Raw genomic sequence first — 24,124 nt, 5'->3', positions numbered from 1 at the left:
AAAAAAAAAAAAAAAAAAAAAAAAAAAAAAAAAAAAAAAGCCCTTTTTTAAAAATACATAATTATTGCATTCACCATCATGAGAGGGAGCAGGCTTACCTGGCTTGGTAAATCCTGAGGCTAAACTAGGTCCCCTTCTGACATGCATGGCAAAAAAAATTAAAATTTAATTAACAATTACTGGTTTAATGCACATGATGAACAAAATCATTTTAATTTACATTTAAGGGAGAGAAAAAAATTGATGGGAAATTGTGAGAAATAGTGAAAACTAAGTTAAATGATCAGCTGAAGTCATTCAAAAATGAAATGGTGAAAAAATAGGATTGAATTTGGAATATAAATTTTTGAATTGTTCATATGGCATATATTCCTAAGATAGTATTCAAAGTTACCTTGTTTAGGAAATCTTAATATGTTTACTTTTAGACTGGCATAAAAGCTATCTTTAAATCATCCCCTAGAGATTAAGATTAAAAAGCAAATAATTGATACAGAATTGATTACCAAACTCCTTTTAAAAGGTGATTCTTCCCCAATTATTTTACAGCACAGTTGTTATTTGAACTTATAACAACATTTTTTTTTCAAGTTAAGCCAAGTTTCATCCAATGCATTAAAATTCAAAGTGCCCTAAGAAATGAAACTCAAAATACTGTCAAGTTAAAGATTATTCTCATATACCTAGGAATAAGATTGAATACTTGAGCTTAATGATTTTACTACCATATCGAGGAAGAAACTTTGGCCATCCTAATTCTTAAGAATAAGTTAACTATATTCCTTCAAATTGAGACTTTTTAAATGGCCATCACTGGTACTACCTTGATTCCATTAGACTCCAAATATTTGCTAAGTCCCAGTTCATCCAGAGCAGTAGTATCAGGAGCTCCACCATTCCCAATAATAGGGTTGGCCATTGTGAGAATCTGTCCCTTGTAGGCAGGGTCAGTAATAGCTTCTGGGTACCTGGGTAAACATGCCAAAAAATTATCAACAAATAATGTATGTAACTACAAAGCTATAATCTGCATACACGCTCTGAATTATGTAACCCTTGAAAATGAGAAGAATCCAACAAGAATGTCTCTAGATTTTAGCAAACCTAGGGAAATTTTATGACAGAATATAAAAATTTATACCATGATATAATTGATATAAAGAAAAACCAGCTCATGAATACCAAGGTATATTTTCATATAAGTTTTATCCCCTCAATTTTTTAATATTTTAAATTCCTTTAAAATCCCTTTCTAGCATCTTAATTTTTAAAATATTGCTGCTCTATTTAAAGTTTGCAGATACTCTAAAGACTTCCCTGGCCTACCAGATATCATTGAGCCCAAACTGATATTTACTGTTGAGGGCTGCCAGTTTCACCAAGATAGTAACCATCAAAAAATTGAAAAGCTTTTCTTGATATTTTTTAGGATACTGAAGAGTAGTCTGATTGTGTTAGTGGTGGTTGCATGAGTATATATGATTATTAAAATCCAATGAATATTTAAAGTAAGTAAGTTAATTTATATGAAAGAATAACTCAATAAAGTTGATTTTTAAAATATTTTAATTTTACAAAGAAGCATATAAGTTTGGGAGTTATTATCTGCTAAGAAAAAAAATTCATCTGACAGACCTGACTTGAGGCCTTTCTGACTTCTAAGTTAAAAGATGCTGATATGTAATTAGGGAGGAATGCAGGAGGGCTATATTTTAAAGTTTGGGTGAGAGGAAAAATACAAATATATCACGTGTGTGTATGTGTGTGCATATACATATCATATGTGTATATATGCACACACACACACATTTCTTATTCTTAAGAAGAAGAAACACTATTCCCATAAATACCAGGAGCTATCTACACTTTTTCTATGCACTGGAATACATTGCAATTCAGGGGTTTTTTTCTGCTCTCTTCTATGTTCACTTTCTGCAAAATGAGTTGAGCCAAATCTTTTTTGTGGATTACAACTGAAAGTGAATTTAGGTGCTCAGGGGGACAGAATCAACGATTTTGAAACCAATAAAGTTTAACACAGGCAGTAGTCAACATAAATTCTTCAACACCATCCAGACTAATGCCTACCAGAACTAACTTTGTCAACAAAATACTTAGTCTTCCAGCTCTGCAATCCCTAAGGTGACTCGAGGGCTGTGGTATTTATCCACAGCTTCCATCAGTTAATTTCTCAGCTGTCTCTTATCTGTCAGGAACTGATAATTTTTTAACCAAGGCCTGCCCACAATATAAATGCATTGCTTGAAGATGAAAAACAAAATAACCCCTTTAATTATCAACCACCTTACTGAGTGAGGCACATAATGAATGAAAGCAGCATTTCTCAATGGAAAAATAAGGTCTATGGACTAATCTTATAAATGAATGCCTTTTCCTACATCAAAAAAAATGCTTTAATTAATTTGATTTTACTTCTCTTTCTTCTTTCTTTCCATAAAAGAACTGACCATTCCCTTTAAACATATGCTTACAATACTCTTCAGTAAATGAATAAATACACTTTGTTTTAGAGAACTACAATGTTGGGAGCAAATTAATCCATCAGCTCCTGTTTGACTTGTGTGATGTGACAAGATTTATTACCTGTAATCTATCACAGAGAAGAAAACTCTAGTGCCCTCCATCATTCTGATCTATATTAAACAGTTGTTTGTTGGCAGGTATATTAACACAGCTAGTAATTAGTGCTGTCGAAAAGCTTAAATAATTGCCTGGTGAAGCAAAACTTTGCAAACAGGTTTCAATACACTGTAATTTAATGTTCTCACCAGTGGAACTATTTAAAAACTCATCTAATATTCTTCATTTCACACAAGGAGGCAAGAGCTTAAGAAAGAATATAAATTAATAATATAATGGAAGTTTGGTCAATTAGTATCTGTGAACCTAATGCCCCCTTGTCTTTATGAGGCTAACTCGAATTTCTCTAAAGAATTTATCAAATATTTCATAGAATACTAGTTGGATTGAATCTCTATTGGAAACCCCTTCAATCAATCTAGTCATGTTTTTAAGACACATAATTGTTTAAATCCCCAGTTTAAATTAGTATCTAATCCAGCCCCTCACTTTTAGATGAAGAAACTAGAACTCAAAAAGCTTAAGTGATGTTCCCAATATTATATAATTAGTTATCCTTAGAACTGAGACTAGAAATCTAGCCTCCTGATTCCCAGGTGAACAAACATTTATTAACTAGGTAAAACCAGCCACTTAATTTCTGTAGCAACTCTCATTTTCATTGCTGTACATGTTAGCAGGTCTTAAATACTAAGGCAGGTCACAGTTGATAATTACTGAAAATATTAGATCTACACAGCTGCTCTCTCATTGATTAAAGATAATAAATGTATCTGTTATTTCAACTTTCTTACTAGGGTGCAAAATTACATAAAATACTCAAGGACTTTCTTATCTCCTTATAGTATTTCATATTAGATGTGCAAAATTGATTCTTTCCTAATGAAATGACACTAGAATGTACTAACCATTCTTTTCCTTGCTCCAATTTTCACCTTAATTAGACCCTTACCTCCCCTTACAGAAACCATTTGGTAATCTCACATAACCTGTGTCCTCACAATCTAAGTTTCTAGAATTCATTTTGTTCTCTTTATCCAAGGGACCACCAACATGCCCATGTTGTCTTTCATTTACAGTAGCAGGACACTCATGTCTAACTTTCTTTCAAGGACGGCTGCAGTAGGCTATGCACAAGGCACGGTGCAACTTCAGGACAATATGAAGTCTTATTATGATGCAGTGATTTCAACTTGCCACCACGAGTGAGATCATCCGGTTATTTCTCTACATAGAGGAAGCATAAAGCCTTGGAAAAGAAGCATTTACTCACCCTCCCAGGCCAGTATTAAAAACCACTTCACCAGCAACAGAGGATGGATGGCCAAAGGAGTAACCTTTCATCTTAGTTCCATCTTCCAGGACAATGTGTGCTGTCTGTGCCTGAAAAAACAGTTGCACGAATCTTAGCAGAATACACAATACAAAACACACAAAAATATTCCAAAGGTAAAATACACAGATATATTAAATAAAGGCATAGCATATTTAATGAAACCACAATGTCCAGATTTCCAGTTGCTTTCCTATTACTTGTCACTTTTCTTCAGATATATGGCTCTTGTAACTGGCAGATGTTTTGTTTTGTTTTCTTGGAAGAGGAACTGAAGCATGCAGATACATTGTCTATTCTAAGCTTACTTGTAGAGTTGTTGACAAGCCAGAAATACTTCACTTTAGCTGAAATGTTATATGTCTATCTTTCCCCCTTTATCATTCTCTAGCTTTGCTCAAGAACAGCTTTAAGGAAAGTTCATGAGTTTGCAAAAACATTGTGAATTGTACCATACAGCTCATCATCACTCTGAGATTTACAGCCAGAAGGAATCTTCAAGATTATCTATCAAAGTGTGTTCTGCAGAGCTCTTGTGTTTGATGGAGTTGTCCTAAGGGTTGCCCTCTCCATGCCAGAATTATGTTCATGAAGAAACTGAAACTTTATCACTCTCTTAATACTGACACAAAACCAAGCACTGTGGAACATTCTAGAAGTATATTGTATTTTAATTTTTATTAGAGTTAATTATATCCATGTCTACTTCCTTCTCTATACTATGGCATTCAGAATTGGATAACTTTGCCATAATAATCTTTGAGCCAGGGTCTACCAAATTCTTAGCTAAGAAGAGGAACAACTGGAAAAACATCTAAGAAGCAGACATCATCTACTCCTTATAAATACTCTAAATTCTGTTGTTGAAACCATTTAAATCTAACTCTCAATTTCCATAAAATTCAGGGGAGAAAGAAATGCTTTCAACTACACCTTGGGAGACAAAATATAGACTCCCTAAGAAACTCTATAGGACAAGCTAATTAGAATGTGATTTTTTAAAAATTAAACTATAAAGAAAAACATATCTGAAATAACTGAGGAAATTAGAATCATAAATTGATATGTGATTATATGAAGTGTAATTTTTTAAGATTGATCTTAGGATTGTAGTTAGATTTTTAGTCATTGCCTTTAAAAGATATACACTGTAATATTCAAGGATAAAATAGTATGATATCTGAGATTTGCTTCAAAGTAATCAGCAGTCAAGGGGATGGACAGGGACATAGAGAAAAGAAGTCTGGCCATGAGTCAAATTTCCTGAAGTAAGGAAGATCACTGGGCTATTCTTTCTGGAAGGTTTAAGTGTAGTCATCGAAGACAAAAAAAAACAAAAAACAAAAAAAATACTAATTCTTCATTTTACTTCCCTTACAGTTTTAGGACTGAGGCCAAAGTGCCTAATCCTTTTAAATCTTGCCACCCCACCTCCACTCCCATTACACATGCACATACACATACACACACACACACACACACACACAAACTTTAGTAGGCAGCAGGAACTCCACAAATGATTTCTAGACCTTTGTTTCTATGCTCCTCTTGCTTTATAACATGCACTAAACTTTTCAAATGTTAAAATGAAGAAAGCCCGTTATTTTTCTATAATAATTCTCTCTGTAGAACTAAGACGCCTCTTTTAGATCCGAAGCACCCGAGTCTCTTGTTATTAGAATGATTGTTTTCTGCAATGTAAAATAATGTCTTGATTACCTTTAAACCAATATACTATGTTCCAACATCTTGTTTATGTGTGAGTGTGTATACATATTAACTTACATTTACACACAAAACTATGTTAATATTTTCCATTAAAATTGATGGGATATGTTTAAGATGTTCCTCTCAACAGATAATTTTATTAGTTTCTTTTTTAAATCAGAGGTACAGTATGTGAATTTCAAGTTTGTATTTCTGAGAAAGATTGAACAATGTACTGTACTGCACATTTTGTGTGTGTTTGTATATGTGTGAGTGAGCATATACGTGTGTTCCTGGGCAAGATTAACCAAAAATATCTTGTCCTTTACTTGACTTATCAAATTATCTTTGAGTTAAAGTTTTATCTATCTCCTTCGACCCAGTGTTTGAAATCTCAAGCTTGACACTTTAAATAGTTGGAGTTTGTCTTCATTAAATTTAAAAATATTTTAGAATTACTCAGCACAAAGGAAACCACAATTATTTATTTATTTATTATGAGTGATGACCAGACTTCTATGGAAGAGATGATCTTACACAGAAGTCTGAATTCTGCTTCTGTACCCAGGAAATCAACTTACATGTCACTTCTGATAGCATGCTATTCTGATTCTAAATTTTGTTTTAATTTGCCAATTTTTGTCTAGTTATAATTCAAGACAGAAGTTGAAGATTTTGGAAAGTAAGAGTGATAGTATTCCGTGTATTTCCAAAGATTATTATAAGCTATTCAAATATCTCTGCTAATGGGTCTGAGTAGAAGTGTGTTTGTTAGGAAAACTCCCCAGGTAACTCTGATGTGTTTTATTAGGTGAAACCTTTGGTCTAAGTAATGAAAATTTACCATCGAAATATATTTTCTACTGGAAATACTGTTTTTTAGTTCTTGAGGAAATCATGTGTAAACCTACATGCTTTTACAAAACGAAAAGAAAAGAAAAAATTTTAGATAAGATGTAACTTTGATAGAACCTAAAACAGCTGTATTTAGTTGGCAAAATTTGGGCGTAAATTGTAAATTTCACTTGTTTTCTGTGTATCAGTTTATCTTTGCTACTCTGAACCATGCTTGCTTAAGATATTACCTTGGTTTATATTTTTATTTTGCTTGTCTCTATTCTCATCTGAGAATTTCAAATTATCCGATATCTGGGTTAGAAACTTTCTAATCATTTTAAAGAAAGGTAAAAAATAACATAAGAAAATCAACACTTGTGAGCCTACTCCTATAATTCTGTTTGGTATTTTTCGCACTCCCTTCATGAAACTAGTTTTGTATTTTACTTTCCATCTCTATATTTGAAGAGACATTTGCTATTGCCTGAAATAGTCCCTGAGATTGTGTTCAATATGTCTTTTTGCTGCTTTAATTATATTTTGGTTCTTTTGGCAGTTTTATAGATCTTCCAATCCTCTTTCCTACTACACATTATATTGTTACAAGGCCTCTGTTTATTGCTAAAGTACTCTTTATATTCCTCTTAACTACACTGGCCCCTGATGAATTTAAAATGATGAGTGCCAGTTGACTTATCTATGAATTGATGGACGAACTCTGAACAAAGAGCTATTATTTGGAATCCTTTCTTCTAACTAACAGTTCCCCAAATGCTATTTCATTCCAAGGAGTATAAAAGAAATCACCTTGTTACCATCATAAGATATTTTAGTATCCTCAGTCCTAGTTGACAGAGGTCTGCAGGCGAGGAATTAGATTATAACATTAAATTATAATTTAAGTGCCTACTGTCAGAGCACTTCACACTTTGAAAAGGGGAAATACAAAGGAAATCTTAATGAAAAGAAGTGTATATTCTTGTAGAATGTCAGGAAAAGTAACCAAAGGATTATATAAATGTGAGTCCTATAAAATAAAGGACCTTATCATGACATGATCCCTATGTGTTTAATAAAAATGTATATGCCAATAAGACCATTTAGACATTCAAGTCTCAGACAGTGAACTCCTACCAGGTGTCAAGCACCTTGCTAGGCTCTGTAGATAAAGGATGAATGTCTCCAGTCTTCTCGTTTAGTAAAAGACTAGATAAGGGAATGGATTACAAAACAGAGAAAACTTCAGTAAGGATATCACTGAGGCATCACTAAAACACGTGGAAATGCAAAATAAATATTTTCCCTTGAGAGATTAAGCTTTAACAAAAGAATTTGCCCTTTCTTTTCCACTGATGTTTTAAGCAATAAAATAAAATTTCAATAAAAAAGCTTGCCAAATTTTGAATTTAAAATCCAAAATTTAAAGACTCCTTCCTCTTGGCTTAGATGTCATTTTCTCGGAGAGGTCTACCTTGACGCCCTCATTTAAAATTACAATATGTTCCCCAGCCCTGTTTCTCCTTGGTCTGCCCTTTCTTCATAGCACTTATTACCTTTTAACATACCATCTAGTGATATATTTATTATCTATTTCATCACATTAGAAAGTGAACCTCATGTGGGCAGAGTATTGGGTCTGCTTCATTCACTATTGCACCTCCAGCCTATATCGGTGGCTAGCACAGAGTAGACAAGTAACTAAGCTTTGTTCACACTTTAGTGAAATTATTTTAGTCAGATAATCTACTGACTATTTAGCAGAATATTTCTAAATGATTAAATAATGACTTTGATAAGAGAGGAAAAGTTATAACAGAAAAAATACACAAGCATATGCTCTCCTGCCCACACCCATCGTCCTGATTATTTCTTTCAATGCTGAAAATATTAAACACTTATTTTTTCATCTTACACTGCATAAATTTTTTATTCTAACCATGTTTCAAATTCTTAATTTACTTGTCTTATTATTGGTGGGATTGTTATCTAAAATGTAGATATCTAACGCAATGTTTTTTCTAGCAGTGGTTAGTCTTACAAATATTTTAAAACCTGAAATATTAAGTTTCTTGGAGTCTCCATCTCTCTCTCTCTTTGTCATATTTTCCCAGTATATCTTGGAGTTACAACTGTCAAGTCACACCTGGTGCTACAGGCTAGTTACTTAAATAATACTCCAATTAAAAATAGTTCTACCTCATCACATAGATAATAATGATAATGGCTATAATTAATAAATAGTCACCTGTTTGCTTTTAGAATTAACTTCACACTATATGAAATTGCATGACCACCCAAGACAAAAATCCCATCATCACCTACTATTGCCTCCTAATTGTTCTGGCTGTCTCCAATCTCTCCCTGCTTCTACCCATCCTATGAAGTACAGTCAAGGTTTTCTTAAACATTAATTGGATGACACTAATCCCCAAATTCCTCAATTCACATTCAAAGTCCTTTCATCTGTCCCGCTCTCTATATGGAATACCTTAGATTCCCCACCTCTCTGTCAGTCCTTTGTGCATAAATGTCTTCCTTGTTGCCTTTTTATTTCCTGGCAATGCTTCTTAGTACCCATGGTATGTACTAAGTCAGAATTAATCACCGATTTTCTTGTGCTTCCACTGACTGCATTTGGTGTATACTGTTGTGTGTTACCTTTTAATTGCTAACAGTATTTTTCTACCATACTAGATTCTAAGTTCTCAGTGTTGCATCTAGAAAGCACAATGCCTAATTCCATGTTGTAGCCCCACTGAAATACCCCACTGTTGTCCACACAGTAATATTCTCACTACACAGTTGGTGAATGCATAGAAACGTACTTCATTATGTGACATTAGCATGTGACAGTGCTGACACTATGGTGTTTTCAAAATAATTCTTTGATGCTCACTGACTTCTGGTTATTTTACCAATTTTCATCTTCTCCTCTTGAAAGCAAAGACAAAAATTTCACACAGGTATAGTTCATGCTAAAAGATAGAAGATGAAAGTAAGGAATGAGTTAAGGCTGGGTGGCAATTACTGCCCAAAAGGTACCCTTAGGCTTTCATCTACCAGTCAGGTGTCATATAAGTAATGTCTTCAGAAGAAGACCCTAAAAGGTGATTTCTAAATGTCATTCTTTAGGTTTCCTCATGAATTGTTTCTATCATTAATATTAATTATCTATGTTATGTAGAAATCTAATCCTCCATCACTAGGGAAAAGAATAAAGCTGCATTAAGTATATATAACCCAAGCATTATCTTTTTCTTCCTTTACTTTTCATCTAAAATGCTTGCCAAATTTTACTGTATGTCAGCAATAAATTTGTTTTAATTCACTGATGTGGTTTCATGCTTACAACATTACATTTCTATACCAAGTCCCCAACTATGTTATAACTAATAATTATCCCATTTTCTCCCTCTATTAAAAATACCAAGGCTATTATATTTTTATTGTTTTTGTTGTTGAGGTCTATGTATAATCCTGGTACATCTTTGGCATTCAATAAATGTTGGTATAATTAATTTTGGAAATAGTAACTAAAGATAATGTATACTTTAAGCTTTCTCTAATGTGAGTTCAAATGTTAAAATGCCTCCCTTAATAAAAACTGTAATACTGATATTTGGATAAAGTAAAGCATTAACATTTCTTAAGCCTGTCTGGTAGAAGTAGATTGTCGTGTCACTACCCTATTTCTACCTTCTGCCATTACTTTACTGATAACCTATTAAGACATAAACTGGGTTGCATAAATACTTATCTATGTTTATTAAAGTCTATATGTAGTTGTACAAATAAGTTGAGAATTTGGATTTGAACAATAAATTTATACTGTTCTGGGAAAGGTATCTTACTTCAAATAGAATTATGAAGCTATGTTGAAAAAGTAGGGATTGGGAGCATGTTGTGTCACCAAGAACTCCATTCTGATCAATTCCCTATGACATCCTTAATAATAGTTAACATGAATGTACTGAATACTATCTTTAAAGCCATTAGTGGGTTTTCTTATCTAATCTTCACACAAAAAAAAGATGTAGGTAATATCGAAATCTCCATTTTACATTTGAGCTAACTGAGCCTCAGAGAAGTAAAGATCATTCTACTAGCAATTGGAGGAGCAGCGGTTTCTGAACCCAGTCTGACTTATAACCTCTTTTTCTTTTTCTAAGCTTACTTTTATTTCTGCTTTCCAATTTCTTAAGTGAGGATAAAAAGAAATTTAAGCGGCCTGATGTGGTGACTCACGCGAGTAATCCCAACACTTTGGGAGTTTGAGACGGGTGGATCACGAGGTCAGGAGATGGAGACCATCCTGGCTAACACGGTGAAACCCCATCTCTACTAAAAAATCCAAAAAATTAGCCAGGCATGGTGGTGGGCGCCTGTAGTCCCAGCTACTCGGGAGGCTGAGGCAGGAGAATGGTGTGAACCTGGGAGGCAGAGCTTGCAGTGAGCCGAGATCCCGCCACTGCACTCCAGCCTGGGTGATAGAGTGAGACTCTGTCTCAAAAAGAAAAAAGAAGAAAAGAAATGTAAGCATGAACTCTATTTAAATTTATTTATAAGAGCCTTAATTCAAAATTGCCATGGATAAGCCATAACAGGCCCAGGTCAACCAAGACCTACCTATCTATAAATCTGTAAATTGTCAGAGTGAAATGTCAAGTCATTAATTATCTGAGTCATTATAATCTGAGGAGGACCAGCAGGTTTTGAGAACAGTTTGCACTGATCCTAGGTCCTTGAGTTCTCAAGCTTTGAAGATTGTTAGAACCCTCGATGCTGTGATGAATAAGGAGATGGACCTCTCAGTCCCTCTTCCCTTTTCCCCAGTGATGGAGGACTCAATTTCTAAATAACATAGATAATTATTCATATTAATAATGGAAAGACTTGCTGCCCTGCTGTGAGGAGTGAGGTCAGCAAACCATCTCCTGCTGTCAAATTGTTCAGGGTCTGTCTTAGCTGTAGAGGGCTGCATTGCCCCATGACCTTCCTGGAATACCCCATGGCCAGTGACTGAGTCAGGCCCAGACAGAAAGGCTCAGGCCCCGTCCAGGGAAGTCTGGTGGGCAACAGCTTCCTATCCAGTTGGCCACAGCTTTATCAAAACTGCATTACAGTTTAGTTCTCTGTCCAGTTCTACTTTCTGAAGCTTCACAGAGGCTGATCCCTAATAGACAGCATGCTCCCCAAACATCATCTCAGCATTTGTTTACAGAGAACCTAACTCATGCTAGGCACTTAAACCAAATGATCAAAGTCCTTATGCCAAAGTTAATGGTACTTCCAAGTTACCTGATGTTCAAGAGTGGAGGCCACATGTGAACATTGACTTAATTTGAACAACTAAGCACAAGTTTAGCATGCAACTGCCTAAAATAAAATTCATACAGAGAGAAAGAGAGATTTTCTGTACTTTCTAAAATCTTACTTTTAATGAGATTTTGTTTGAATCTCATAAAACACACAAATATGTTTAAATTTTTTAACCAATATGTTTAAATTGTGGCTACAATTAATAACATTGTCTCCACCTTTTGGAATTATGTTTGTATGTTTTCTTCTCCCACCCATGTAGTTATATTCATAAAACATGTAAACATACCCCAAAGAAAAAGGCCAGGGATTGTAGCTAATATGGATATCAAGAAAAATGCCTTAAGGCTAGTTTCCACTAACAGTCTGGCATTTTTTAGTCTGGAGCCTACAGGTATTGTGAATCTGGGAGTCAATCAGGTTATAAAATAAGTAGTGAAAAATTATGTTCTCTTGTTACTTCATATGCATTTAAAAATTAAACATTAAATTACTAGTCTCTACAGCCTAGTAATACTAAATATTTCTTTTGTTTGCAAATCTATTGGAGGAAGATTCATAAGACTGCAGATTTCTTCACACACAGTGTTTAGAAGGACTAAAACTGAATTTTCTTGTGTATATGTAATTGCTCCATGTTTAAACTTACCTTATAATTTTATTTAGTATTCCTACTTCTAAATTAAACTGAATTACAAAAATAACTATATGATCTACATTCTTATATTACTTTTATTTTCTATTTCTGTATTTTTATTTTTATTTATTTATTTATTTATTGAGATGAAATCTCTCTGTCACCCAAGCTGGAGTACAGTGACATACTCTTGGCTCACTGCAACCTCTGCCTCCCAAGTTCAAGCAATTCTCCTGTTTCAGCCTCCCCAGTAGCTGAGATTACAGGTACTTTGTGCCACCACACCCAGCTAATTTTGTATTTGTAGTAGAGATGGGGTTTCACCATGTTGGCCGTGCTGGTCTTAAACACCTGACCTCAAAAGATCCGCGTGCTTTGGCTTCCCAAAGTGCTGGAATTACAGGTGTGAGCCACCATGCCCAGCCCCCATTCTTAAATTACTTTTACAATGAGCATTCTAAACTAAATTTAAAGTTGCAATTCTTAATATTTGTAAAGTCTGAGGATTCTTTCACAAGTTATAAGTCATTTTTAATGAGAATACATTTTTGTGAGGGGGGGTTATATATAAGTAGAAATTCCAATAAACTCTCAATGGCTATTTGTTGGTTTATCTGCTGTGGATGTTGGTATTATTGTTTCACCATTGTCATACAATATTTCAATTTTCTAATGATGTTACAAAATAGAATACTGCAAGATCTGAAATTTCTCTAAACATCTCATCTCTTTTAGGGGTTTTAAATTTTTCTCACAATTAAAATTCATTGTAAGCCTACATTTATGGGTCTATTTTCCTTTCTTAGTAAGATGATTGATTAACTTTATGGGACCACAAATAAATGACTCCAGTTTCTCACTTTAATACTCTCAGTTTGAGATTCAGTTTAAAAGGGGAGATGTTTCAAAGTCTTTTCCAGAATAGGAATAATGCAACAGCCATTAATGAGAGTCACACAGCTACATTCCCCTTGAAAAGGGTTTGAACATGTGTCCCTGGTGCTATGCTAAACTGATTTAGAGGGCTTAGTCTTAGGAAGTAACAGCCAAAACTCAAACATAATTTATAATTTAATCTATAAAGTTTTTGAAGCAGCCTAGTGTTTATCATTATTGTTAGGTTTTCCTTTGCATTCAGTATTATGCTATTAAAAATCATCTACTCATTGTTCATGTATTGTTTCCAACCCATCAGCATTCTGAACTAATTCTAAGGATATCGATCCTTTACTCTGAACCAGTTTTCTTTGGGTCTTTTATATCAAGATGGAAAACAAGTCAAAATGAGACTTTTCTTGCAGCCTAAAATTGCATTAGGTTTTTGTATATGTGGAACTTACAGGACTATAAGAGGAAGAAACACATTGAAACTGAAAAACAGCGTGTTATGTTACAAACACATGACAATATTTAGGTTGAAGTGGAAGAAATATGTCAACTATAAACAGCATTGCCCTAAAATGTCCTATTTGTAGAATTGTTGACAGCCATATAAAGCGAGAATCCTTACTTATTGTTTGTTTTAAACAACCTTTTCTCAAAAAAAGAAAAGGAAAGGAAAAATTAAATTTGTGTTATATTGCGATAACATTCACTATGTAAATGAGCTCTTGAGTAAGCAATAAAATAACAGCAGAGAAATGACTTAGAACATTCTGAAGCCAGGTTAAACAAAAACTATGGCATCAGATATACAAGTACAATAACAAAACTTCAAATTAAAAAGACCCATCTGTTGTTTGAAGCCTAATTAAAATTCTAACCAGATTTGCTAATGTTTATTTTGTTTTATGTACAAAAACAGGCAACCATGTGTCCTTGTTTTAACTGCAGCACTTACATATCTGTAAAATGGGAAGAACAGAAATGTTTCTTCTCCTGGATAAGAGACTCCACCACTAAAATGTTCTGGATGTAAAGCCTTAAGCTAATTCAGCAATAGATTTCATAAAAGGTTTAAAAAAAACACCATTATAAAGTCAATAATCCCCTTAAGCTAGTAGTAAAAATGAAAATAATTTACTCTGGGATTGCTGTATTGCTGTTGAATCATTTATCTACATAAATTATTTGCACATCAGAAAAAGTAGAGGCCCCACATGTTTTTTTTTTTTCCATCTTCACCAAGGCCTAAAGCTGTATAACATACTTGCCTTCTGGCTTACCTGATGTTTCTTAGCTATTAGTATGCCTCAGTACTTATCCTCTTAAAAAATAAATCTGAACTAAGCGCTGGAAAGTAGAAAGCCTAAAGCCAGAATTTATTTCGGGTAATTATTGTGCAGATAATATGGTAAAAAGTTACAATCAAGTAAATGAAATCTTATTTTTTTATTGTTGGAGTTATACTATTAAGATACGGATATTTGAAATTTAGAATTTCAGTACAATTTATCTTTGAAATATTTCATGAGACTTCTCTGCAGTTACAAGGCCTAACACTTCAAGATTTTGAAGCACTGTAACAGCAGTAATCAATTAGGTCTTACCACATTCTAAGTTAATAATCTTACAACATTCTAAGTTAACATTAAGTCATCGGTCTTTGGTTAAACATAAGCCAACATTAGGGGGACAAAATCACAAGGTTAATTTACTTGACTACTTTTATGTTTGAACATTAATAAACAAAAGATTTAGATTCATGAATCATTTTATTCTAATAAGGTTTCTCATTGTAAATGAAATATAGCACTTATAAAAACTTCATTACAAAGTATGTTCATAAAGTGTAGGATTATTAATATGCCTTACTGAGCATCTGCTATGTGGCAAGTTGTTCAGAATCCTGGAGGAACCTACATATCATAAGCTAATTTTTACTGTATGGCAATAAATTAAAATGGTCTTATATTTCATTCTGCATTATAGAAGAAACTTAGAAAAATTCTTTAGTAATGTAGCAACCCTATTGATTCATTTACAAGAACTTCAAATTAGTCAATTACCTCCCAGTGAAATTTAAAAGATCAATGTATAGCATTTAACAAGTTGAAAAAAATAAAAGAAAACAGAGTACCCTTGAAAATATTTTATAAGTTAAACTCATTTAGATCACATGAAGAAAATCAAATGGAAGCTAAAGGTCCCTAGGGCTGAGGAGCCCAACACAAACTCTGACCTCGGCCTGTGCAGCTTTCTTCGGGCCTTCGTTCATTGCAAATGCCCGAGGAACTACGAGTCACACCCAGGGCAGTCAGTATAGCATACCAAACTCCTCCTGAAGGCTCGAAGTAAATTCTAGCATGACCATTGCCTAAGAGATATTGAAAACTTTCTACAGCACCCTTCAATTTTTGGAACAAGTTGGAAATACGAAGAAAATCTAATAGAGATGTAAAGGCAGAGGAATAGTCTCCATTTCCATAGCAATAAGACCTAATGTCACCTCTAGATCATCAGAAAGTCTGGCTAGACATGAGCAAATTGGAATGAGGGAGAGGAAAGCATAGGTCAAGATTAGTACTAGTTCCTTAGGGAGTTCTACAGCCAGAATGCTTAGCTTCTGACCCAAAGCTGGGACTGGGGTACTGAGTGATGTGCTTAGGGCCTAACACCCAAAGAGGTACTCCATGACACTAACAGTGACAGCCTCCTTAAATTTTGCATCTCACTCACTTAACCTAGTCTATGACATTTAACCTATAGTTTTTTCAAGGGTTTTATGTCAAGAAGCTCGTAATTTCAAGGCGTTGTTGGTGACAAACAAATGAATCTATATTTTAGAAAATTGGGGATATAAAAAATGGAGAAAATAAAAATGTTCCAAAGAAAGGCCATCTCCCAATTAGAGAAATATTGCACGCCAAAAATATGTAAAGTTGTCCATCAGGCAAACTAATTCTGCAACAGCTTATTTGGGACTGAACCCAATTAATATTTCAAAAATGTAGATTGCCATAGATGAAATCCAGTCCTAAAATGTGTCTATATGTAGTAAAAGTCCAATAAAATAGTTATTTTTAAAAGTGTGTGATAACCTTATCCCCACTCTTACATCTAATGTGTACAGAGGCTCCAATATAATAATGAGTTATATATTTCCTGTGAATATCTTTAAAGCTACTACAGTATAAGTAAATGATTCTAATTGTAGGAGTTTTTATAGTTGCCAATTTCTAATCAAATGACAATAGCTCCTTAAGACTGAACTGAATAGATACTTCTATGTCAAAATCAGAATATAAAATCTTACAAAATGAATGCCTTTCAAAAGAAATAATGACTCCCAGTGCTTATTCGTAGCTGAAGTATCAGAGAGGACACTTGGATTGTTAGATTCCTAGCTTAATTATAACACCGGTCACCATTGTTAAAAAATGAATGGATTAATGTTAGAAGGAGTACTTATTGAACACTTTTCTATTCATAGGGCACTTAACCTTTACAATTTAACACCTTTGATTTCCAAATCCATTTACAAGTAAAAATAAAACTATTTAGTCTTGATGACTTTCCCAGATTTGAGAACTCAGAATTCTTAGGTCTGTAAGTTTCTTGAAATCAGAGACTATCCTCTTATGATCCACTTGCTTCTATTTATCATTCTTCCTGTATACTCCCATGGTAGAGGTTCCATGTTTATTAAAGAATAAATGAATGAATAAAAGAATGAATTAATGAATGAATGAAATAGGTTATTATGGTGTCTATTCTGCCTTTTGGAATTAAATTTGCCATACTAAAAAAAAAAAAAGATGATTTGCTTCATTTTCCTTGAGTCTGATTTATTATAAGAAACATCTTCTTAGAGATGTTTAATATAAGACAAAGGTGAACAAATCATTATTATAAATATTTGAGAATTCTTATCAAATATCTTGTCATTGCAACAACTTGTAGTCCATAAAAAACATAAGGACTCTTTGACGTAACCCTCTACTAACTCCTTCTACTATATAGAATGGAATTTTTTTTAAATATCCAGTTTTGCTTAAAAATGTTCAGTTTAATGGTTTAAATTTAAAACTTTAAAGATTTTTAAAAATTGTTCATGTGTGACAATCACATACTTTTTTGAGTAAATCAGTCATCATTTCCACTATACAGATGACAAAACTTAGGTTCAGAGAACATGTGACTTGTCCAAGATCAGAGCATTAGGAAATGCGTAACAGGGGTTAGAATCCAGATCTTTTTGTGCCCCATCCAAAGTATATCCCACTATACCGTTGCAACCTGTAATAATGAGCGCTGAACCTTTTCAATACTAACGGAAAAAGATTATGGTCTCTAAAACTTTTTAGTATTTACAATTCTATGGTTGTTGATCATTTACACCCCTGATATCAACTTTCTTTAAAATACAGAGAACCGTGAAATTCTTTCCTCTTTCCTGTAAATAAAATACAACTGTGTCAACTGACAAGGCACTCTATAAATATTAGCCACCGACAAATACCCAGGGAAAGGCCACATAAAATTATAAGTGCATCATTGCTGTTGCCAAACCCACCCTCTCTGTCTGTCATCAATGAGAGAGGAAAAGCGACCTCTAAATACGTCGAAAAAGCAACCCAATTTACAGGGCAATGATTATAGATGTGACCACAGCGTGTCCTTCACAATCCATTTACCGTCTATACCCAGACATAATGCTACTAACCTTTAAACTGACTGTTCTCAGTGCCCTTCACTGACCATTATGCAACTACATCCTAATGATTTTAACTGTCTTTAAAAATATGATGTCTATCTAAAAATAGTAAATTTGGCTATATTTTCTAAGAGAGTTGAGTTTTTAAAGTGAAGGCAGGAAGAAAAGTAGGTAGAGGACTATTTAAAATAAGTGAATAATAACACAAGTCCCCTTGGGCTGCTCTATGGAATTTTAATTCACTATTGTGAAGTTCAAGAACTTCTATTTTTTGTGCTTGGCATTCCTCCAAAACTCTGGCCAGTAATGATTGAATGTGAGTAATGGCTTTTACACCATGAAATGATGGCTTAGTCCTCCTACAAATTTGTCATTCTTAGCTGTGCACTGTGACAGACCCTTGAAACAGATCTGTCACCATGAGCTAGAACTGCTTTCACAGTAATCCATCCACATAATTAGACCATTTTGTCGTGGTTGTGATTGTGGTGGTGGTTGTATGGAGCACGTATTGTGATCTTGGAGAATTGGATTCTAATCTCAATCATATCTCTGCCATTTTAAGTCAGTACTCACTCAATTTCACGGTTTCTGGTGTCTGATGAAGATGCACCTATCCTTACCTACATATCTACCTTCTCACAGAGTGAGAAGAAGGTATTTCAAGTCACCTAACTTTGAAGTATTAGATGGCACATATAATCATACGGGATAACTTTCATTACTATTGATTTTCTCTGAGCTGATACATGAGTACGCTTGAGGTATTACTAACAATAAATTCTCATAGTTTACATCTAGTTACAATGTCTTTGATGTTAGTTAGGCTTTCCCATCTTTTTCTATAATTAAACTAAATTCAAGAAAATGTCTATAACTAGACATAATGCCACTAACCTTTAGTGACTGTTCTCAGTGCCCTTTATGGCCACATGTAACTACATCCTAATGATTTCAACTATCTTTGAAACATGATATCCATCTAAAAAGTAAATTTCGATATATTTTAATATATAACTACATAAAAGACATTTTCTTTTCTGGTTTTGTTAATTTAAAATGGTAATTTCCTACCCTCTTGTTAGCATCTTCTCAATGTTAAAGGCTGACATTGTTAACACACCACTAAGGCTGCTATATGTATTTCCTCCTTTTTTCTGGGATCTTGAGCTTGTTTCTCTCTCTCTCTCTCTGTCTCCCCCTCTCCCCCACCATCCCTCACACTTCTCCCCTCCCCCTCTCCCTGTCTCCATCTCTCTTCCTTTTCTTTTACTCCCATTCCTTTCCCATTCCTGTCCCTGGTGGCCACAAGAATCTATGAGTATTCCTTGGCCTTGCAGGTGTCAGGACCAAAACCCCACTGAATCCTGACTTGAGCAACTGAAACAATAGAAGCTTAGTCAACTCATTGAGCATACAAAGTATAAGCACAACACTCCAAACTATGAGATCCCATTTTCACATCAACAGAGGTTTTCTTTTGTTTTTTCTATTTCAAATTTTACAACTTTTACTACTAAAGAAGCAATATATCTAAAGATAATATGATTGCTTAAACTTATAGTCGCTAAAGATTATTTTCATTGGCAAAGTTCCTAAGGAGTAATTTCAGGTTTCTCTGATAATGAACGTCTTCATAAAGTTATAGGAAGGAGCAGAGGTTCCTACAGGAATTTCATAATTCAATGCTGGGGGGCAGGAAGAAGGGCAATTAATGTTTCTTTCCTGGGCTTGCCCCCTCAATTATAGATACCTCTGGAGGGAGAGAATTATCAGCTGCTATCTGCCTCCATGTATTACTCAACAAAATGAAATTAATAAATTTGGCCTGTCCAAAAAAACAGCCAGAAGGAAAAGGAAAAAGCTAAAGCAGTGTCTACATGATGACCTGCAAATATCAAAACCACATATTTTCTAATAATATTTCAAAATTTTTTAATGATATTTCAAAAGAGAACTTTTCAGTAAGCCCTTTTTACAGAACAGAGATTAACACACTATATACCATAATGTGGCTCACACATATATGAACAGCTCCATTTTTTAAAATCCAAACTGTAAGCAATAGTATCTAGGCACAGAAAACTATCTGTGAAAGAGAAGATGTTTATTTTCTAAGCAGTGCACTTACATTTTACATGTTCATAGAAATTGTCATCATTCTTTATGTTCGGTAAAAATTACTGTCATTTTACTCAGATAAGATAAAAACTAGCATTTGCTAACTCAGTAGGTTCCATAGTAAAGGAAATATTAATACATTAGTACTTCGGAGCTACATTCAAAACTGTATTTGCTTTGTAAGGGACACCTTTGCTTCACTGCTAAACTCTACCCCATACTATTTTATTAGAAACAATCAATATGGATATTACCTTGATAGAAAGGAGCCTGATGCCAGGTCTTGAAAATTTCCATTTTTGGTGTGCAGTCACATTGGTAAAGCCAAAACCAGTCTTCACTGTCCTCACCACTTTGCAAGCTGTCAAAATCCTCGTCATTTTGAAGATGATTTGTGACTAAAATTAAATGAAATTACATATATTTTATGAGATTGTGTGATAAGACCTTTTTTAGTTAATGTAAAAGAAATCTGGGAGGGGGTGCAGTCAGTGTTTAAGGCTGACTGCACAGCGATCTTTGAATTTCCATTCATTCTGCCATTAAATGTCTTCAGCCACAGCTCCTCCTTCTCTTAACCCCTCCTCCTGAGGTAATGTCCAGAGATGTTCCATGGGCATGTAGCACAAATTGCAACACATCAAATACTACCTTCTCCTGCTAAAATAATGCTGGGGTTGTAGAAAACCAGCCATCCATCAAAGGAATTGCTTATGCAGCTGAATGGAATTACCTAGACATCATGGACAACCTTATCCTAAAGAGCAGCAACTTTCAAGATGCTGAGGACCATAGGCTTTTACTTGTGTCACATGTGATACCTAATATGCCTCATAAGAGATTGTAGATTCCCAAAGAAAGCTGAACCCTTGCCATTTTCTGCTGGGGTAAAAGACAATGTTCTTTTACAAAAGTAAAATCAGAGCATCCTACAAGTAGCACTTTTACTATTTATAAAAGAATGTTAGAGTAAACTTTTCTCCACAAATATACAATATATTTTGGGTTAATAGAGTAGTATAGTACATTATGTTTTGGGTTAATAGAGTAGTATAGTACATTATGTTTTGGGTTAATAGAGTAGTATACTACATTCTTACTATAGCATTGTTCGTGTTTCAAAGCTAAAGCAATCAGTAATATCAAGTAAAACACAACTAGAGCAAAGTGGACTATTGTATCCCTCTTATGCCTCTTAAATATATAAAAACTTCATGAAATGACAAACACTCATTTTAATATAAGCACTATTCCTAAGTCAAGTTTTTTTTTAGTTATTAAAATGTTATATATAAAATTTTCAAAACTTCAGCATTCCTATTTCAACATGAATAAAAAGTGATTCACTTAACCGTTCAAGCTCATGTTTAACCAGGCTGTCAAGGAACCTCATTGGCTGGCACATGCTCTTGCTTAAGTCACATGACTATGTAGAACAGGAAGTACTGCAGCATTGTTCTTTCACACCCTTGCAAACAAGGCCAAGGAATAAAGGCAACAGACTCATTCCTAGGGCTTCCCATAACAGAAAAGATGACATAAAATGACATAAAGATTTTAAGTTTCAATCACACAGAATCAGTGCTAGAGTTGGGGTAAGGATATTTTTTAGGGACAAAGTTTAATTTAAATCTTCACGCTTACTTAATATATTCACGTATGAACATTATTTGATTTCAAAGTGCTTCACGGCTCTTGGTGATAGAAAGCTAAACAAAATAGGCTCATACTAATTTATACAAATAATTAATAAAATAACTAGTGCCATGAAAGTTGCCCAAATGCAACAGGAAAATAAACTGGGGAAAATAAGAAAGAAAGATCAAGTTCCTTGTGCACGTTCAGTAAAGTTTAAGCATAGAATTATGTTGAGCTGTGTTATATTGAAGGACGCAAGTTCACCAAGTAGATAAAGGGGGGAAAACCCCAGAAGGGATGCCATGGCATGAGCAATAGCATAGAGGCATGAAGTCATGTGGTATATTTTGTAAAAGCCTAGATGCAAGGTACAGAATGGGAAAATGAACAGGTACCATATCATGGGAGACTTTGTATGCCTTAAAATGTTGAGCCAATAGTATTCATGATAGTCATGGAAGTATTTTGAATAAGAAGTAAAGGTGAAATTTGTGTTAAAGGTCACTGAAAAAATGATTTGGAAGAGAATGAAAATAGCAAAATGAAAACTCCCAACCTAGAGAACTGAGGACTGAGAAGCAGTACTTACTGGCTTAGTCCAATACCAGTTTATGCCTCGATCTCACCTCTTGGCTTTTTATTTATGCACGTGTGTGTGTGTGTGTGTGTGTGTGTGTGTGTAGTGAGAGTTGTCTTTCCTTAATTAAAAAAAGGATATAAACTCAATCCTCATTATGGAAACTTTTCAGGATGCAAAATAAACTTAAATCGGTCATAGTCCTATTACCCTAAGGTACCCATGCAATGAATACTATAGCAGATTTCCTCCCTTCATCACTTATGTTTTAATCAAATATGACAGTGGAAGTACTGAGGAGTCCTGAGCTTGACCAAGGAAAAGACTTCATCACCATTTATAAGTTGACCACAAAGCATGATGAATTAAACATGTTTTTCCAGAGAAATGTCAACAATTCTAGGATAGAATTCTCCTACTCTAAAATCTAGAGAGAAATGTGGGCATGAGAGTTTTAATGGGCTTCATTTTTATCAGTAAAGGGTCCCGGATGCAGACTATGGTGTGTGTATATATATATATATTATGGTCCATGTCTTTAGTCATCAGAATGAAGGAGGAGAAGGCAGAAGTTTTGTAAAATTTGGTTAAATATTCTGAATTAGAGACTTGGAAAATCCATCCATTATAATCCCACAATCATCTTGGAGATTGGAACAGCCAATAAATAAAATAGTGGCTAGTTTCATATTTGAGTGTTCAGACTAGACTGAAATCTATAACCAAACTGGAAAAGAATATATTACACATTAGTGAGGGAGTTTACATTAGGACAAATCAAAGGAGTTGAGACTGTAACAGTCAGTTGGTAGGCAATGTTAAAGTCAAGCATGAAAAAATTTAGTGGAAATGTTACACACTTTTATGACAGATTATTTTCAAAGCATTTTAAAAAACAAGCATTTTTCTGTTGGGAATGATTTTCTTCTCTGACCACATGTACACAGTCCTGCTTCATATAAGCTGTCTGCACACAGCTGAGTAGAGTGACAGTCATGAATGCAGGCACACACATCAGGCTGGGGACCCTGTGCACTTGGAAGTATACTCTTTGTGAGCCAGGTCATCAAAGATTTTCTAAACTTATAAGTCACTCGCTGATAAAATGAAAATATTTTTTATAGATTTAGTCTTCTTTTCTATTAATACATTTAAAAAAATAGAAGCATTTAGTCTGTGAAATTCCTCAGGGCACTTTATTTTATGAATTCCTTACTGACATACCTGGTATTGAAAATGTTAAACTGTCAAGTACTAAGTTGTATTTACTTTCATTTGGTATTTAAAGAAATATGGAAATACGGAATAATAGATAATAACTCACCCCACAAACACAATATCTGTTAACACTAAAGTATTATCTTCTAGCATTTATGTCAATGCTCAGAACATAGTTTTGAGAATTGTCATTGACTTGCGTAATGCTTTTTGGAGGTAATATTATGTTAAATGTATTTTGATGTTATTACAAAGTTCTTTTAAAACCTTACTTGAAATGGGTACAAAACATTTCATTTTCATTGCTTTTATTCCTGCTACAATGTATGTCAATATTGCCATCTTTGATTAATATTTAAAAAGTTCTCTCCAAAGAGGCTGTACTTACCTACATACTAGTGCAATACATGGGTGTCCCTTTAAATATGTCCTCACCAACATTAGGTATTATCTTTGGTTTTATTTGCTCTGAGGCAGAAAATAGTATTTTGCTTTCATTTCTATTTTAAATCACTGGTGAAGTTGAATACTTCACAGTAT

The 24,124-nt window shown here is 34.1% G+C and overlaps 1 protein-coding gene across 1 annotated transcript in view; it reads right to left on the bottom strand.

The window, feature by feature from the left end:
• CPS1 (carbamoyl-phosphate synthase 1) overlaps positions 1 to 20,733 on the bottom strand; it is a 119,628-nt gene extending 98,895 nt beyond the window's left edge. The window contains exons 1-3 of the mRNA XM_017889347.1: positions 20,406 to 20,733; positions 3,875 to 3,984; positions 824 to 968 (exon numbers count right to left, since the gene is read on the bottom strand). Coding sequence (XP_017744836.1) covers positions 824 to 968; positions 3,875 to 3,984; positions 20,406 to 20,531 — 381 coding nt within the window. The 5' untranslated portion in view covers positions 20,532 to 20,733. The remainder of the gene's footprint in view (positions 1 to 823; positions 969 to 3,874; positions 3,985 to 20,405) is intronic.
• Between the last annotated feature and the right edge of the window lie 3,391 nt (positions 20,734 to 24,124).

Source organism: Rhinopithecus bieti, unplaced genomic scaffold, assembly GCF_001698545.2.
Source record: "Rhinopithecus bieti isolate Rb0 unplaced genomic scaffold, ASM169854v2 scaffold_17939, whole genome shotgun sequence".
Classification (NCBI taxonomy): domain Eukaryota; kingdom Metazoa; phylum Chordata; class Mammalia; order Primates; family Cercopithecidae; genus Rhinopithecus; species Rhinopithecus bieti.
The sequence above is the reverse complement of the archived record's forward strand: the minus strand, read 5'-3'. Positions and strand labels throughout refer to the sequence as shown.